This window comes from Neoarius graeffei, chromosome 21 (genome assembly GCF_027579695.1).
Source record: "Neoarius graeffei isolate fNeoGra1 chromosome 21, fNeoGra1.pri, whole genome shotgun sequence".
NCBI lineage: Eukaryota > Metazoa > Chordata > Actinopteri > Siluriformes > Ariidae > Neoarius > Neoarius graeffei.
Window position 1 is genome coordinate 34,964,894 of NC_083589.1, and position 18,435 is coordinate 34,983,328.

At 39.5% G+C, this 18,435-nt stretch overlaps 1 protein-coding gene across 1 annotated transcript in view; it reads left to right on the plus strand.

The window, feature by feature from the left end:
• iqsec3a (IQ motif and Sec7 domain ArfGEF 3a) overlaps nt 1-18,435 on the plus strand; it is a 280,778-nt gene that overhangs the window by 237,175 nt on the left and 25,168 nt on the right. Inside the window, exons 10-13 of the mRNA XM_060903524.1 lie at nt 2,214-2,339; nt 4,934-5,033; nt 5,559-5,720; nt 15,084-15,176. Of these exons, the coding sequence (XP_060759507.1) occupies nt 2,214-2,339; nt 4,934-5,033; nt 5,559-5,720; nt 15,084-15,176 (481 nt within the window). The remainder of the gene's footprint in view (nt 1-2,213; nt 2,340-4,933; nt 5,034-5,558; nt 5,721-15,083; nt 15,177-18,435) is intronic.

The following is an 18,435-nucleotide window of genomic DNA, read 5'->3' on the forward strand; positions in this document are numbered from 1 at the left end:
CCCGTGGCCGACGAGGGCCTTTCTGCGTGGAGTTTGCATGTTCTCCCCATGTCTGCGTGGGTTCCCTCCGGGTGCTCCGGTTTCCCCCACAGTCCAAAGACATGCAGGTTAGGTTAACTGGTGACTCTAAATTGACCGTAGGTGTGAATGTGAGTGTGAATGGTTGTCTGTGTCTATGTGTCAGCCCTGTGATGACCTGGCGACTTGTCCAGGGTGTACCCCGCCTTTCGCCCGTAGTCAGCTGGGATAGGCTCCAGCTTGCCTGCGACCCTGTAGAACAGGATAAAGTGGCTAGAGATAATGAGATGAGATGAGATGTTGCAGTAAAACCAGTTGCAAGTAAAACTCACATGACACTCATCCCTTAACCTCAATTTAGAAAACTATTTTGGATGCAAAATTAAATGTGGCTCAGAAGTATTAATATTGGCTGCAGGACCCGTGTCTAAGTCACAAGTGTGCGATCATCACATTTATTCTGATGTCAAAGCTGAAGCTAATGATTAATTTGAGGCAGAAGATTACAGTCACCGTTTCCAAAACCCTGCCAAATGAGTGCAAATGGACCTTGCCATTGCTTCAACAACGGGTGTCAGGTTTGGATAATCATTTAATTAGTGTAGATTTGTTTACCCTCCCCCCAATATTTAACCCATGTCAGCACCTAGTGTTCTCACTCCATGCTACCTTTATCACTGGTTTCTCCTCTCAGCCCCGCTTCATCACTTGTCTTTCATAACTTCCAATAAAAATATAGCTCTTAGCTGTATTGCAAAAATTGCATTAGCCTTCATGATTATATTATTTCTATAATAAATGCAGGCTACATAAATCCTGAATGTATTATTGTAGTGCTTTAAGCCATTTCTGCATTGTCATGGCTAGAGTATAAGGATATCAATTGTGTCGTTAATAAACCAGAAATTCCACGAAAATCAGAACTTTTTTGGTGGATAGATAGATAGATAGATAGATAGATAGATAGATAGATAGATAGATAGATAGATAGATAGATAGATAGATAGATAGATAGATAGATAGATGAACACTAGCGTTTTACTGGGAAATCCACCACTCGTATTTTTCATACGAGCTATATCCAGGACATGCAGATTCAAAACTGATATAAGTCTCTATCTGTCACTCATGAGGAAATCGATGAATTGTCTTGATAAATTTGGGTACTTTTTGTTTGTGAATGTGTCTATATAATGAAAAGAAAATCACATTGGCTTGCAGTTGTGAAGTGTATCTTCACATGTTGAAAAACTCACATTTTGCAGATGAAATTCATCGTGGATTGGAGTGACATATTTGACAGTTATTCCACGAAATCGAGTCGTACATGAGCTGACAGCCGACGAGGTGCATAGAAGCGAGTCGACTATAAGCCATGTACGATGAGATTGAGTGGAATAACTGTTTTATTCTATCCACATTCACTTTTTTTGCAAAGTCGATAAATAAAAAGTTTCTACAAAACGTCCGACAAAGTAATTTCCGCTTAGAATGTAAACAAACCAGCAAAATGAAAGTAGCAATTTGTGAAAAATGCTATAATAATAATTCTTGAAAAATAAAAAAATATATGTTCATACCATGAAATACTTGCATTGCATATTTTGTTGCTTTTTTGTAGTTTTGTTTTCGAGTGGAGTTTTTATTTCGTCCTCGGCTGGATCAGCAACTCGCTCTGCCATTTTGTTTTTCTCTACTCACGGTATATAAGCTGATAGCCTGGTAGTAGGGTAGCCAATCAGAGTGCGCGATTGCTCATATCCAGTGAATGTGGATAGAATAATTCCTGATATTTAACTCCGATGATGCCACTCCCAGTGTTTTCCCGCTGACTAGACGCACATTGTCAAAATGGCGAACCGATTCAAAATTGAAATTATTTTAACTTACTTTTTTTTCTTTGTGGATGTGTCCATATAATATAAAGAACATTACACGGTGGTGCGAAGATATGAAGTTTATCTTCTTGTGTTGAAAATATTTTCACTTGTTCACTTTGCTTACTCGTCATTATGTTCACCACTCGAAGGTAAACTTCATATCTTCATGTAATTGTGTAATACTCGCACTATGTACATTTCCCCCAATAGGTCCAAGAAAGTCAGTGGCAGATTGTTATAAATGGATAGTGACAAATAGTTACAAACAGATAGAAATTGATAAACTCTTGTTGTCTTCTCTCCTTTCATCCTCAGGTCCTATCAGTCCCTCACAGAAGATTGGTGTGCTGTAGTCGTCTTTTTGAGGTAACTGACATCAACAAAGCCCAGAAACAAGCTTCTCACCAGAGGGAAGTCTTTCTCTTCAACGACCTCATTGTGGTAAAAACCTGCTCACTCAGTCTACACAAACAATTTAGTCCCATCAAAGGAAATGCTGACTTTATGGCAGTATCTTTATTTTGAAATGTTATTCACTTTTTGTCAGTGCTCTGTCTCTGTGCCTCAAACTAGGTAATTACCAGAATTCTTTTTCATAATCGTCAGCATTATTGCTTTTAGCCACCCACTGCATGCCATTTCAGATACTTGTTTTTCTTTTTCTTTCTGTGATGAAGAAGCTCGAGGCAAGCATTTTGCTTAGCAAAGTTTTTTTTTTCTTCACCATCTTGCTGAGACATCAGCTACTGTGAGAACAAAAAGTTTGAGGTCGATGCCCCCACCACTTCTCTGGATAAGTCATTAATTTGGTCAGAGTCTCACAGAATGACTCCTGAAATTAAACCTAGATTAAACATATATTATAATTAAGCAGCCATTAGAGCGTCTCTGAGGTTATCACACATGAGTATTAAACTATCCTCATAATTATATGGATTCACATTAATCTCTGAGTGAGAGTGGATTTTTTTTTTTTAAAGAAACAAACGTTTTAATATCAGAATAGATGAGAACTAAAGTTTTAATTCTGATTGCAAAGCACATATTTGCAGAACAAAAGTCTCACTAAAGGAAAGAGTCATTATCTAAATATCTAACCATTCAGAATCAAGGTTATAAAGGTTGAGAAATATGAAACAGGGGAAAAAAATCCCAAAACTCTGCCAAATATGAGTTAATTACATGTAGCGCTCTACTGTGATGTCATTCTTATGATGTTCTATTTTTTCAGCAGCGAGAGCATTAATTGGGAACAATTTGACATTCAGGAATTGGTCGTTGCTCTTATTCAAAGATGCTGAGCACTACTGGACGTCTGTGTCAGAATGATGTATAGTTTTAATATTACACTTGTGTGATTTGGCCCTGTGGGAGTTACACTAAGCAGAGCATAGACTATTTCCGTTTTTTTTTTTCAATCTACACCTACTGTCCTTTCTTTCTGTCACGCTCTCACACACTTCATGGCACTTCATTTCAAGTTCTTTATAATACTGCTCTACATGGTTCAGTTCTGTAAAGCAATGTTTCTTTTATATTCTGATATGGTGGTCTGCCATGGATATGAGAACCAACCACTATAATATCTTTTACAGGTTTGAATCTTAATACAAAGTTGATTTGCTTGGTAGCTCAGCAATATTAAAAAAAATATAATAAGATTGACCTTCTGTCTGAATCATTGGTGTTGAAAATGAGGACAGTGGAACCATTCACAAGTTTATGTTCTGGTTAGCAAAGTAGTGAGATCATTGCAAATGACAAAGGGCTTCACCCTATTTGATTGGAAAATGGATTCAAAGCTTTTTTGCTATTATTTTTTCTTCACATAGTCAAGCATATTACATCAATCATTCATTCAAACTCATTCATCAAATGCTTTATCCTGGTCAAGTTCATAGTGAGTCAGGGGTCTATCCTGCGAAGCACTGGATGGGATGTCAGTCCATCACAGGACATCATACACATGCGCGCGCACACACACACACACACACACCAGGCTTGTAATACTCGAGTCTAACTCGTGCCCTAATTTTAAGAATTCGTGACTCGACTTGGACTTGAGCACTGATGACTCAGACTTGGACTCGGACTCGTGCATTAACTGCATTCGGACTCGTAAATTGGAGACGAGGGCTCGGATTTTTTCTTTATTTTTTGTAACATGCCATAATAATTTGGCATAATATATTTATACCTACATTAATTTTTATACTAATTTCATGTGGCCCTAAATTCTCCGCTATTTTTCCCTGCTTCACCATGACGCAATACAAGATACTACATCATGCTATCCCTGGTGGTAGGCTTTCCCTGTTCGTGCAAGGCATTGTGGGATACAAATTTGAAACAGGAGAGAAAAACGGAGGACACAAATGAAACATGAAAGACAGACTACAGTAACGGTAAGCGAGAAGAGAAGACGTTATGTTGCAAAGGAAAGGAAACGCAGGACCAAACTAATAAATATCGGTGGTCAGCGAGCACCTCAGTGTGATCAGCTGTTCATTTAGCGACAGATTGATGTAACTATCAGTGCACGGTCAAGGTAAACCTATAGATGGCAGTAATGCAACACTGGATGCCAACTGCCATAAAACCCAAAAGAAGAAGGAAAAGAAGAAGAAGGTAAACCTACGCATGCATGCATGGACTTTCTCTGTCTGCTTGACTGCACGAAGCGAGCGATTTCATGCACATTATTTGTTCAAGAATCCCCTCAAATTAAATAACTTCCCAGCCACAGAATGGTCTGTTTGTTTGTTTGTTTGTTTGTTTGTTGTCTTTTTTAGATATTACAGAAATAAGCAATTTATTGTGACCAATAAATTTGGTCACAATGACCAAATTTCAGAGGGAACTAAATTTCACCGATTTAATGAAATTGAAAGGTCGTATAGCTTTAAACCATCACATTCAAAATAATAAGTAATCCAAGGCCAGTTTAGCAGCATACCTGACAGATGTTGTCTTTGTTTTGTCCTGTCTCTTCCATGTGTCTGATCTGTCACCTGTTTTTCTGTTTTGTCCCACAGATTTTGAAGCTGTGTCCAAAGAAGAAGAGCTCGGCTGCTTACACGTTCTGCAAAGCCATGGGCCTCCTGGGGATGCAGTTCCACCTGTTTGAGAATGAATGTAAGATCTGGCATTTCATAATCATGGATGTTGATGTTTTTATCTTGTTATTAACTAGAATTATGAAATGAAAGTGATAGAAGGAAAGAAGAAAGCATGTAAACATTCACATTTTTTAAACCTTTCAGCTAATTATAGGCTATCCTGCATATTTAGCTGTTTCTCACATTCTCTCTCTCTCTCTTTCTCTCTCTCTCATTCTCCCTGGGTGTTCTGCGTTGCTCAATAGAAATTTTGCTCAATGTTGATTTTTAAGCCTTATAAGGCTTATAAATTGTCTTATTTATACCATCTTTTAGCTATGTGCTTTCTGCAGGTTTGGGGACAATCTTAGTTTTAAAAAGTGCTACAAAATTATGTTCTCGTATTTTATTCTACTGAAAGGAATCTGTATACTTTTACGACTGGTTCTATTTCATGCGTACATTATATTTACAGTTACTTTTAGTCTTAATCGGCTCTTGAATAAAGATGACAATGTTAATAATTGATTTCTTCTTGCCTTTTCCCATTTCTTTTCATTAGACTATCCCCATGCGATAACTATCGTGTCTCCAATCTCCGGCTCTGATAAGAAGCAGGTCTTGAATTTCTGTGCTCAGAGCTCAGAGGAGCTGCTCAAGTTTGTGGAGGACCTGAAGGAGTCCATCGCTGAGGTGACTGAAATGGAGCAGATACGCATTGAATGTGAGTGTATATTTCAGTGTTTTGGGGTTTTTTTTCTATGTGAATATCTGTGACTAAAATGATGCACAAAGAGCTGTACAATCAGGATTGCTAAATTTGCTGAAAAGGAAACATTAAATTACTGCAGAGACCAGGCAGGGTGGGTTTTTCACACCTACTGCGTTCTGATTGGTTGTAAGCACAAAGCATGACAAATAAGACTCACGCTGCTTAAGTGCATATTGAATTCGCCCCTAATCCAGATTACTCATGACTAGTGTGTGTGTGTGTGTGTGTATATGCACGTACGGTATGCCTGCAATGTTTCCAATAATCCAGCAGGGAAGTAGGTCCATAAAAAATTATATTTCACAGTTATATAACAAAAAAGGCACATGGGTGGGCTTGGCTTTTGGTTAGGTGAGAAGCTTTGTTTGAAATTCAGTTCTCTCACTCAATAAAATATAATTTAACTATATATTAACTATAGGTGCTTTGCTGTCACCATCAAAAACATCCTCATGATAGTCCAATAGGTCAAGGTTGAAGAATATGAACTAATACGCAGATTATTTGGAATAAAGATAGGACAGCAAGTCGAGGGCTTTTCTTACTAAATTATTCTTATTAAGTGTTCTTATGAGTTTGATAATAATACAGGGTTCCTACAGATATTTTATGTTGAATTTACTACCTTTTTACTACCTTTTTACTACCTTCACAATTTTTTTTACTACCACAGCGACAATTTGGATTTGGACATTTTCTCACAATTTAACAAGGTAATCTTTGAGTGTATGTGTTAGTCCAAGTGAATGTGCTACATATAAGTTAGTGACAACTCTACCCAAAGAGTTGGATTGATGAGACAAGATAGAAAGAAAATCTGAACGTACCGGTAGTGTAACTCTTTCCCTTTGGACGCATAATAGAACCTCCCATTGCTAGGGCTACACATGGAGTCATGTATATTTGCATAAAAGAAAACAAACTTCCACATATAAGTTATAATTTTATTGAACTGTGAAACTGTGGCCCATAACCTCTTAACAGGTACACAGATTTGCACTAAACCTTGTGTGTCAACACTTCACATTAGGTACAAGATCTGATTACATTTTATCGGCCAACACTTTCAAGATGGCCAACCTTTTGTTTGTGGAATAATCTTTTGAACAGGTGAACAGATTTGCACAAAAAATCTTATGTGCTTAGGTACATCAACTCATTACATTTAGATCAGGTCAAATGGCAAACACAAACCCACACACACACACACACACAAAGCGCACCAGGCGCATGCACACATGGGTGCACACACACATGACAAAGACAAGACACACACCCTAAAGATACAAAACACACATAACCCAAGCCCTACCGGTATTTTGGCAGTCTCTCAACACATTGCCAAGTTTGCTTAAGATAGTCATTTGCACCAGTCCTGTAGTCGTGAAGGCCCGTGGGCAGAGTCAACACCTTCCTCCCAGAGATCAGTGTTTTAGAGGGTTAATCTTAATCATTTGAACAGTTCAACAGATTTGCTCATCACATTTTGGATGCCTCAAATGGCGCGCACACAACGCACCAGGCGCGCGCGCACACACAACGCACCAGGCGCACACACACAACGTACCAGGCACACACACACACACACACACAACGCACCAGGCACACACACACACAACGCACCAGGCACACACACACACACCGCACCAGGCACACACACACACAACGCACCAGGCACACACACACACACAACGCACCAGGCACACACACACACAACGCACCAGGCACACACACACACACAACGCACCAGGCACACACACACACACAACGCACCAGGCACACACACACACAACGCACCAGGCACACACACACACAACGCACCAGGCACACACACACACAACGCACCAGGCACACACACACACAACGCATTGCATGTGCCTCAGTTGTTTGACCTTTTCTTCGATCAACTTTTCAATGAACGCCTCTTGCCGATTGCCATCTACCGCCTTTAGCCAGTCTTTAAAATCAGGTTCCTCCAGCCAGAGGTCTGAAAATTTGCATTTCCCCATTGTTTAATTCTCGTGCAGATGTCGCCAGCCGGGTTAACAGATAGATTCGACTAGAGCCGTATAAACAAAGTCAGTCTCGTACTAAACAATCTCTGGTATAAATTTATACTGGATTCGACTGTTATTGGAATTCAATGCGCATGCGCCACCAACTCCTCACTGCGGTCCTCCTCGATACATAAAAATAAATTCGCCCAAATGTAGTCATTTATGGATATTATGGCATGCAGGTTAATTAAACGAATTAGAAAACACATAGGCCCAGTTGGATGGGGGTCAAAAAAATTTACTACCACGTCAGATTACGTTTACTACCTTTTACTACTTTTTACTGGCCATAATTTAGCCTATTTTAATTAACTACCTTTTACTACCTTTTAAAACCCTGCGGGAACCCTGTAATAATAATAATAATAATTTATATAGTGCTTTTCTCAGATCCAAGGTTACTTTACAGTTACCAAAACAAACAGGAAAAAAAAAAAGTCCTCTAAAAGTAGTCAGGATGCAACTCCAATGGCGTAGCTGCTCACAGTCCCACTGAAGTGCGCACACAGGTTTGCTGCAATCTCACCGGGCATCAGCGCTTGGAACACCGCGCCATGGAACTACAAAATAAGCACAGAAACATCACCGCACAGAGTGTTGAGCAATCCTCAATGTTAATGAGAGCAACAAGCACACCGCAGTCCATAGCGAGTAGAGCACGCATCACTCATGGTGGACCAAGGCCTGGGGAAAATGATGCTCAAGACTGGGTCTGAAGCTACACCACAACCAGCAGACAAAAAGACAAAATCAGCAAAGCATTAAAACAAAGAATCAAAACATACAAACACAGAAAAGAAAAAAAGCTCCGGTGAGAAGCACCAGCCAAAACGCTTGAGGGAAATTGCATTTTTCATGATTTGGTCAGTGAAAATTGAACTGAACAGAGTGCATTTGTGTGTGTTCACCAAGAATTAAAAATGGATCACATACCACAGTATTTCTTGGTGACCTGGTGCGTTTTCCACCTCAGACCTCAACATAGTGACTGCATTTAGGTACAAACTAAAACAATCAGGGGTGGGTTTCCCAAAAGCCTCTTAACGCTAAGAGCATCTTAACTAGGAGAGTGAGTGTTCACTGTGATGCTTGCTCTACCATTTAACGATGATCTTTGTGCTACGATGCTTTTGGGAAACCCACCCCAGTCTGGTTCGAAGATATTCAACCCTGAAATGACATGGCTGCAGGAACTGAACCACAAATGCTGCGCTGGAGGCTCAACATGAGCCAAAGGACAGAGCTGTAGTGCTACAGATATGATGCGGCTCAAAAAAAAAATGCAGTGTGTTATTAGACACTGTGGTAGTGTTAGATTAATAATGGTGGGGTTTTTTTTCAGTCGTGAGGTAGAGTGGCTGCATTTTTGTTGTTGTTGTTGTTGGTAAGGGGCGTGATGGAGTTGAGGATGTTAAGGTTTGCGATGGGAGTGATGAGGTTGGACAGGATAAAGAACGAGCACATCAGAGGGACAGCACATGTGAAGAGCTTGTGAATTAAGCTAAGAGAGATGAGACTGAGATGGTATGGGCACATCCTGAGAAGAGATGCAGAGCATGTGGGAAGGAGAATGTTGAGGATGGAGCTGCCAGGCATATGAAAACGAGGAAGGCCAAAGAGGAGATACATGAATGTGGTGAGAGAGAAAATGAAAGTGGCAGGTGTGGTAGAGAAGGATGCGGAAGACAGGGAGCAATGGAGACGAAAGATCCACTGTGGAGACCCCTAATTGGGAGCAGCCAAAAGAAGTAGTAGTTGTTGTTGGTAATGTTGTTGTTGGTTGAAGGTTGGATCCAATTGCAAGCAATCCAAACAGGCAGGGTTTAAAACATGGGCAAAATGGCGAATGTAGTGACAGAAAAAAATCAAGAAGATAAACCAGATATCCACTACTGAGGTTAACAGCTCAGTAATGCACATTACTTTGTGGGGCAGCCGTGGCTTAATGGTTAGTGAGCCAACTTTGGGACCAAAAGGTTGCTGGTTCAAGTCCCTGGACCAGCAGGACTGGCTGAAGAGCCCTTGAGTAAGGCACCTAATCCCCAACTGCTCTGGTAAGTGTGGTGGTGTACTTTGTGTCTGATTAGCTGAAGAAAAAACACTGATGTGATTATCAGCTCGGGTGGGAGCCTAGCCATATCTACTGCACAATAGAACATTGTAATAATAATACATTTAATTTGTTTCACGGCACCTTTCAAAGCACCCAAGGTCACCTTACAGATAAAAAGTCAACGTTAAAAAGAAAAATCAATGATAAAAACATCAAAATCATAACAGCAAGTGGGTGGCTTAGAGCCCATATGCTAATTTAAAAAGGTGAGTTTTAAGTGCACTTTTGAATTGTGAAACAGAGTCCAGGGTACGGATATGTGAGGGAAGGGAATTCCATAGTTTAGGAGCGGCATATGAGAAAACCCTTTCTCCCACTGTAGTGAGTCTGACGTTTGGTTCAGCCAATAATCCTGTGTTAGATGACCGTAGTGAACGGGAGGGTGTGTAGGTCTGTAGGAGTTCTTTAATATATGGAGGGGCAAGATTGTGGAAGGCTTTGAAAGTGATTAGCAGGATTTTAAAGTCAATACGTTGGGATATTGGAAGCCAGTGTAGTTGGATCAGCAGGGGTGAAACATGGTGGAAGGACTTTGAACAGGTAATAATGCATGCCGCAGAGTTTTGGATGAGCTGTAGACGATGGGTGAGTTTGTTTGGGATGCCTGTCAAAATTGCGTTGCAGTAGTCTATGCGAGACGTTACCAGGGTGTTAACAAGCACTTCAGCAGAGTGCTGGGTAAGTACAGGACGCAGTCTAGAGATGTTCCTGAGATGGAAGAACGCAGTTCAACAGACATTATTGATGTGGTTGGAGAATGAGAGGGTGCTGTCCAGGATAACTCCAAGGCTCTTTACCTGTTTAGAGACTGCTATAACGTCCTCACCTATAGAGAGTGATTTGATGTTGCTTTTTTGAAGTGTTGTTGTGGTTCCAATGAGTAGCTCAGTTTTACTGCTATTGAGTTTTAGGTAATTTCTTGTCATCCATGCCTGTATGTCATGGAGACAGGCAGTGAGGGCACTGGGTGGGACGCTGGTGTTGTTTGGTGAGTTACTGACTCATAGAGATTCATGACATCATCATTATTATTATTAACAAAGAGAGCAGCTATGAAGAGTAAATTCCTCAGTATCTGGCCATGCTCACTGAATCAGCTTGAAATATAACATTTGACAACAAATGCTTCAAACCTGATGATGAATTACCCGCTGGGTGAACAAATGGGAATGAATAATAGGATTTCTCTATTTTGAGAACAAAACAGAAGAGCTGTGCATTATTCCTGGAAAGTAGGGTATAATTAGGTATAATTATATAGGGGTCAGACATTTATTGTATTTAGTTTCCTTATTGTGGTTCTTGGCTCCTGGCCATATTATATAATGTTCATATTGTTGTACTGATTATGTCTGAATGATCTGCATGTAGCCTATTACACACAAAATACAGTGGAACGTTAATGATAAAAACAAGCGCTATAGATGCACAGCGTGTTTAAACTAATATATCGAATGAAAGCTTGCAAGACATTTGGGAATTTGGAGGTATGATATGAATATTAGACGAATTCAAATCTACAGCTCTGCTCATAATAGAGAATCTGTATTAATGTTCTACTTTAGAGCAGTTTTACCAGTGGTTGGGTTTTCAGTTTATATGCTGTAAAGTATGAATTGTTTCTGCATTTTTGTTTTTGTTCCTTGAAACTGTGCCCTGGTGTGCTCTTCTGTTTGGTTTGCCTGAGTTGATATCCTTTGAGAGACTCAGGAAGTTTTGATGATGCATTTATTCAGTTTCATAGCTGCACTGCAGTCAGACTTTCAAGCACATTTCAAAAGCCCAAAACAGAGAGGAATGATGCAAAGAAAGGAACTGGACGTAAGAAGACAGTTCAGAGGGGCCAGAGAAGTGTGTGTGCATGTGAGAGAGAGAGAGAGAGAGAGAGAGAGTGTGTGTTAGAGAAAGATTGCACCTTAAAATAAGCCTCTTGCTGATGCCTGCCTTTGTTCAGTACATCCATAGAGCACAGACCCATGGGAATTCTTTTTGCCTGTGTGTGTGTGTGTGTGTGTGTGTGTGTGTGTGTGTGTGTGTGTGTGTGTGTGTGCGCACCTATTTTTTAAGAACCTTTTCAGAAAGCGTGCATGCCTCATTTCTCTCGCTGTGCCATCATCTTTTCATCCTGGCTCTGAGGTGAGCTGAACTCCTGTCCTCATTCTGGATAAACTTCTCGATTGTTCTTTTTTTAGGGCGCTGTCACATTTCTATTCAAAGCAAATGCAGCTAATCTGATCTGATTTTGACCTTGGTGAAACTTGGAATAACAACATACGATCTTAATAGCATTTATTTATTACCATCTATTTCGCCATCTGGTATCAGTACGGTGTTGTTTCTCTTTCTTGTTCCTGATCATCTGAAATCTCAAAGATCATCCAAATTCATGTGTGGAGTATTACATATTATACCAGAGGGGGACCGTCAGGGCCTTCTAGGCCTTCAGAGAGGGCCAAACATATCAGCATTTCAAATGTTATATTTGATTTCTTTCATTTTTTAATTTCTTTCATAATTGAATTCTCTTCTAATTCTAATTTGGCCTCATTTTCTATCAGATTTGTTTCAGAAATGAAAGGGTTACTGTCCTGAAAACATTAAAATCGAGTTATCCAATGAGATTTTTTTGTTTGTTGTCTCTAGGCTGAGAAGAGTTTAGAGCTGGCTCACTCATTGGTTAGGACTTCATTGCCGGGACAGAAGGCCATGGCAGTGTATGTTTATGTAGGAAGTGACAAATGAATTAACCAATCAGATTTTGATTTATAGTGGGAAGGACCAAAAATTTATCGCCCTCAGCCTTCTCGAAGGCTGACACAAGCTTAACTGCAACTCGGCGCTGTCAGCACAGCAATGAAGTCACCTTCCAGCCGGTGTATCGTTCATCAGTAGTGTTAACAAATGCTAATAAAGTGGTCAAGCCAGTGCTGTCGAGAGCAAGTAGCACAGGCTAACAACAGAGAAACTAAGATTTCTGTCTCCAGGCTCTTCTTCCACGTACACACGCTCACCACAATATTTTTCACTCAGACTTAAGTATTCATTTCCCAGTGTAATTTACTTAGTTACTTTTAAAATCAACATCGACAACTACACACAACGGAACTACCTGGCAGCCTGCCACTAATCCCTTGCAAAATCCTTTGCCCTGTTGCTTTTTTGGTGTATTTGGCTAAATTTTGGCTGAGCTCAAGTCCCAGCTCAAATAGTAACAGTTCACTACTGTATTATATTACAACATTGATGAATTTTCAGTTCTGAGAAAGAGAAATAATAAAAGGGAGGATGGTGATATAACTGGTGTAAACAGCTGTCTTGTGGATTTTCCACCATATTAAACATAACTATAAATAGTCAAAAAGTGTCATGCATTAAATAAATATTTTAAAATGGTACACATTGGCAAATTGTTGTAGTATAAGAGGAATAAAACACTTTGGGAGCTAACAGTATGATACAACCTCATTTTGGATTATTGTCCTTGATCAGCATACCCTGTTGTGTTTTATTCCTTACCTATATTATGACATATAAGTTATATAATGGAGTTGAGCCCTAAAAACATAGCCAGGCACAAATGAATACAGGAAAGCACAGTTTAACAAAACCTTGGTGTTTTTTTTTTAGCTCATCCAGCCGTAGGCCAGGCCGGATGAGCTTATGCGATCACGCATCATCTGTTCGTTGTCGTCCTTTGTCGTCATCCATCCACAATTTACAAAAATCACTCCTCCTCCTACAGGATTGACCAGATTTCAGTCAAACTCACGTACAATGTTCCCCAGGCAGGTGTGCATAAAAATCACCAAGATGGTGGCATCATCTATCATATTTATGATATTATGGGCGTCTGAAATTTTTGGGTGACTCATCACATTAAACGCTACTCTTCATAAACTCCTAGGACGTTTTCACTGAAACTCACCCAGAAGACTCTAAAGACATATTCCAACAAGAGTTGTTCACCAGGTGGCGCCACCTACCATGGATGAGGCTACACAGGGGTCACGTGCAATTTCATGAAAATCGCTACTCCTCCCACCGGATTGATCAGATTTCAATCAAACTCATGTACAATGTTCCCCAGGTGGGCATGCATATAAGTTGCCAAGATGGTGGCACCATCTGTCATATTTACGATTTTATGGGTGTGTAAAATTTTTGGGTGACTCATCACATGAAACACTACTCTTCATAAACTGCTGGGATGTTTTCACTGAAACTCACCCAGAAGACTCTAAAGACATATTCCAACAAGAGTTGTTCACCAGGTGGTGCCATCTACCATGGATGAGGCTACACAGGGGTCACGTGCAATTTCATGAAAATCGCTACTCCTCCCCCAGGAGTGATCAGATTTTAATCAAACTCATATGGAATGTTCCTCGGGTTCGTATGTATAAAAGTTGTCAAGACAGTAACGCCACCTGTCATATTTACGATTTTATGGGCATGTGAAATCTTTGGGTGACTCGTCACATTAAATGCTACTATTTGTTAACTGCTGGGACGTTTTCACTGAAACTCACCCAGAAGACTCTACAGACATATTCCAACAAGAATTGTTCACCAGATGGTGCCACCTACAATAGATGCAGCTACACAGGGGTCACATGCAATTTCACAAAAATTGGTACTCCTGCCACAGGATTGATCAGATTTCAAACTCGCACACAACAGCAGTGGCAGGTATGAGCTACAATCTTATTGAGGATATTTTCTATATAGTTGATCGATGTATGATTTGTTTCAGTTGAAGCCTTCTGATGAGCTCCATTAGAACATGTGGTTTGTGTGCTTGCACTTTTAAAAATGCTGTTTATCATTTTCTGCTGTGGTGTTGTGATACTTTTTTACCTGCTAGTACACTGGGGGGGGCTGTGTATGCTACAGGGATGAGAAGAGAACTGTAATGCGCAAAAGCACAGGCCTCATTAAGATTCCTTAAGTATGCAGAAAGGTGAACAGAAAAGTGGCAAAGCGGACAGTTTGCACTACTGAAGAAGGCATGCAGTTTTTATCAGTCCCACAGCATGGAGTGAATAGAAATGAATGTTGATGTATGAATGAATGTATGACTGTATGAACTGTAATGGTTTGATTTCTACACATTTTCTCTCTCTCTCTCTCTCTCTATCTGTGCAGGGGAGTTGGAGAAGCAGCAGGGAGGCAAGACTCTCTCTTCTAAGAACAATGGCACCCAGCTGGAGCTCCGTGGGAGACAGAGCTCTCCATCGGGTACTCAGCACCAAACTCACATTTAAAAAAAAATAATGAAAATAAACAAGTGTGAATGCAAAATTACATCCCAGTGAGCAGGATCTTCATATAAAAATATGAAGGATTAGTTGGCATTTTACATGAAACCATTTAACATCTAGTCACAGTTAACCCTCAAGCGACCGAGCAAGGTCATTTATGACCCTGGGCATATAATTTTGTGTGCAGATTTTATACATTTGATCCAAAAAATATTTCCTACCATGAATCTGTCAGTTAACTTGTCCTACAGCTGTTCATAGGTTTTTGCAGGGACTGACCGAATGGTGTTGCAAGAGTAATGAAAAATTGTGCAGGGTCATTTATGACCCCAAAAAGAAGCATAGGATTTCTGGCAGTAATTCCTTATCAAAGTTTGCTTTTACCAACTCCTTATCTGTATGTTGTCAAGGCAATTCAAGTTTATTTTTATCGCGCTTTTAACAGTAGACATTGTCGCAAAGCAGCTTTACAGAATTTGAATGACTTTAAACATGAGCTAATTTTATCCCTAATCTATCCCCAATGAGCAAGCCTGTGGCAATGGTGTCAAGGAAAAACTCCCTCAGATGACATGAGGAAGAAACCTCGAGAGGAACGGGGACTCAAAACGGAACCCATCCTCTTTTGGGCGACAACAGACAACATGATTATAACATTAACAGATTTAACATGAAGTCAGTTTCGTTGATGTTATAACTCTTCATTGATGGAAACTTGAGTGCAAAACTGTTCATGACAACTGCAGTCCTAAAATTAGCAAGTCAACTGTAGTCCTCAGCCATAAAAGCATTACTGTAAGTGTCCAGAGCATCTCTCAAGTGCGACTTTCAACTGTCCATATGGGGCTGTCCTCCACAGGAGCGATGCAATAAGACTCCGACCAGACATAGGGCATCAGGATGGATCAGGCAGGTCTGAGGAGCAGAAGAGGTTAGCATCTCAATCTCAGGATTGACATGTAACTCAGAGGGACAGACGGGGGGGATGCAAAAGCAACAAAAGCATGTTGTACTTTTGTTGCAGTGAACCATGACAAGTAGACCAAGAATAGCTAGATTTACAGCTGCAGAAGCATCGAGACAGATACTTGAGGCCCAAAGTGATGATGAAAATAGCTCAATTGATGGAGATGATTAATTTTAGTATTAGCATATCCGCTAGAAATAGCATGTTAGCTAGTATTAGCATATTAGTTAGTCACTAGTTTTGATGTTACAAAGATCCCATCAACACTGAAATGGATGTTTTTGCTCATACTTTTCTTTTCATGATACATTTTCAGTCAGTGTTGTTGAATTAAGTAAATGTTCCAGTAAGACAAAACAAAGACTGTCTAGATTACATTATATTCTTCTTATGCTGTGTCTCTTTACCTTCTTTCTGCATTAAAATTTGTTGTAAACCATACATATCTACATTTATATATTTTTATAGTATCTGTCTTGAACACAGGAAGTGGTATATGCATGTAAAACCAAGAGAAAATAACTGGGTATACAGATTCATGTACTGACCCCATAAATGACCCCACCCAGTCATATTAGTTGCTAAAATAGCTTGGTCGCTTGAAGGTTAATTTTAGATGGATGGATGGATGGATGGATGGATGGATGGATGGATGGATGGATGGATGGATGGATGACCTCACTTTGAGTCCATAATAAGCACCTTATATTGGGAGATAATCAGTAACAATAACTGTCCCAGGTTAAGTGAGGGCTCGGGATGTGTTGATGTATATATTTATGTATTATTAGATATTTATGTTATTTAAGTTTATTATTTATTTATGTATTACTAGTTGCAAACAGAGGTAGGGGGTGGTATTTATTTTTATTTTTTTATTTTATTTTTTATTTTTTTAATAGAAATATCTAGAAGTAGGCAGAAATATCATTGGCCATCACAGTGGCCAGCCCAGAAGTGATAGGTCTTTGTTTAATTAATTTGGATTTTGGAAAATAAGCACTGTTCAGTCATGATGCAGTTTTCAGTGAATGAAATGAAACTGCTTGAGTTATGGGGGAAGCAAGAGGATGCCTCATCCTTGTTAAAATTGGCAAATAAATCTATACTAATTAAATCCATATTTAATACATATTTAAAATGTACACATCACATTGCCATGGATATATCAGGATTTCTTAATGGAAAACCAAATCAGACTGTTATAAAGCATTTATGAACTTGCAGAGGAGATGGTCAAGCGCATATGAGGGTTGCCAGATTAAAATGACTGTTCAATCCAACCATGCTTTAAAATCTGATCAGTTGACGACAAATTACCTTAAACTGTGGTCACATTTAAACCACATTACATATCAGCACAATATTATGTGTTTCCAGATTAAGAACAACCTACCTGTACTTGTGAGAAAAGATCTGGCAATCTTTATGGCGCACTTTTCACAAATGCAGGGTTTAATGACGCGGCAGCAAAGTTTTGACGCACAGCTACAAAAAGATCTCAGTTCAGGGTGAGTTTCCCAAAAGCCTCTTAACGCTAAGAGCATCTTAACTAGGAGATAGAGCGTTCATTGTGATGCTCGCTCTACCATTTAACGATGATCTTTGTGCTACGATACTTTTGGGAAACCCACCCCTGTTCAGTTCAGTTCAGTTTTATTTACCATATGTATGTTAACACAGGGTTAACATTACAGTGAAATGCGTTGGACAAGAGAAGAAACAGAAACAAGTCTCTCAGCATTGGAGTTCTACAGAAGTTTAAAAGTATAGCAATATAAAATAGAAATAAAGTTGAAATAGAAATAATTAAAAGTCATATCTAAGGGCAGGCATATGCATGCATTATCTAAGGGGGAAGTGTGTGTGTGTGTGTGTGTGTGTGTGTGTGTGTGTGTGTGTGTGTGTGTGTGTGTGTGCGTGTGCTGGGGTAGCGCAAGCACCAGTATTGCACACTGGAGAAAGTGACGTATGTGAGTACCAATAATTGCACATTAGGGAAAGACAAATTAAGTACTAATACCAATTACAGTTAACATTACAGACAGAGTAAACAGAGTTTTGTGATATATACAGTCCTGTGCAAGAGTCTTAAGCACATGTAAAGAAATGCTGTCAACCAAAAATGGCTTAAAAATAATGAAATTAAATGTTTCAACATTAAAATAAATACTATAAACAGCAGTAAGCCATAATACATGAAACAAAGTCAATATTTGGTGTGAGACGACCCTTTCCTTTAAAAAATAAAAATAAACAGTAGTCTCAG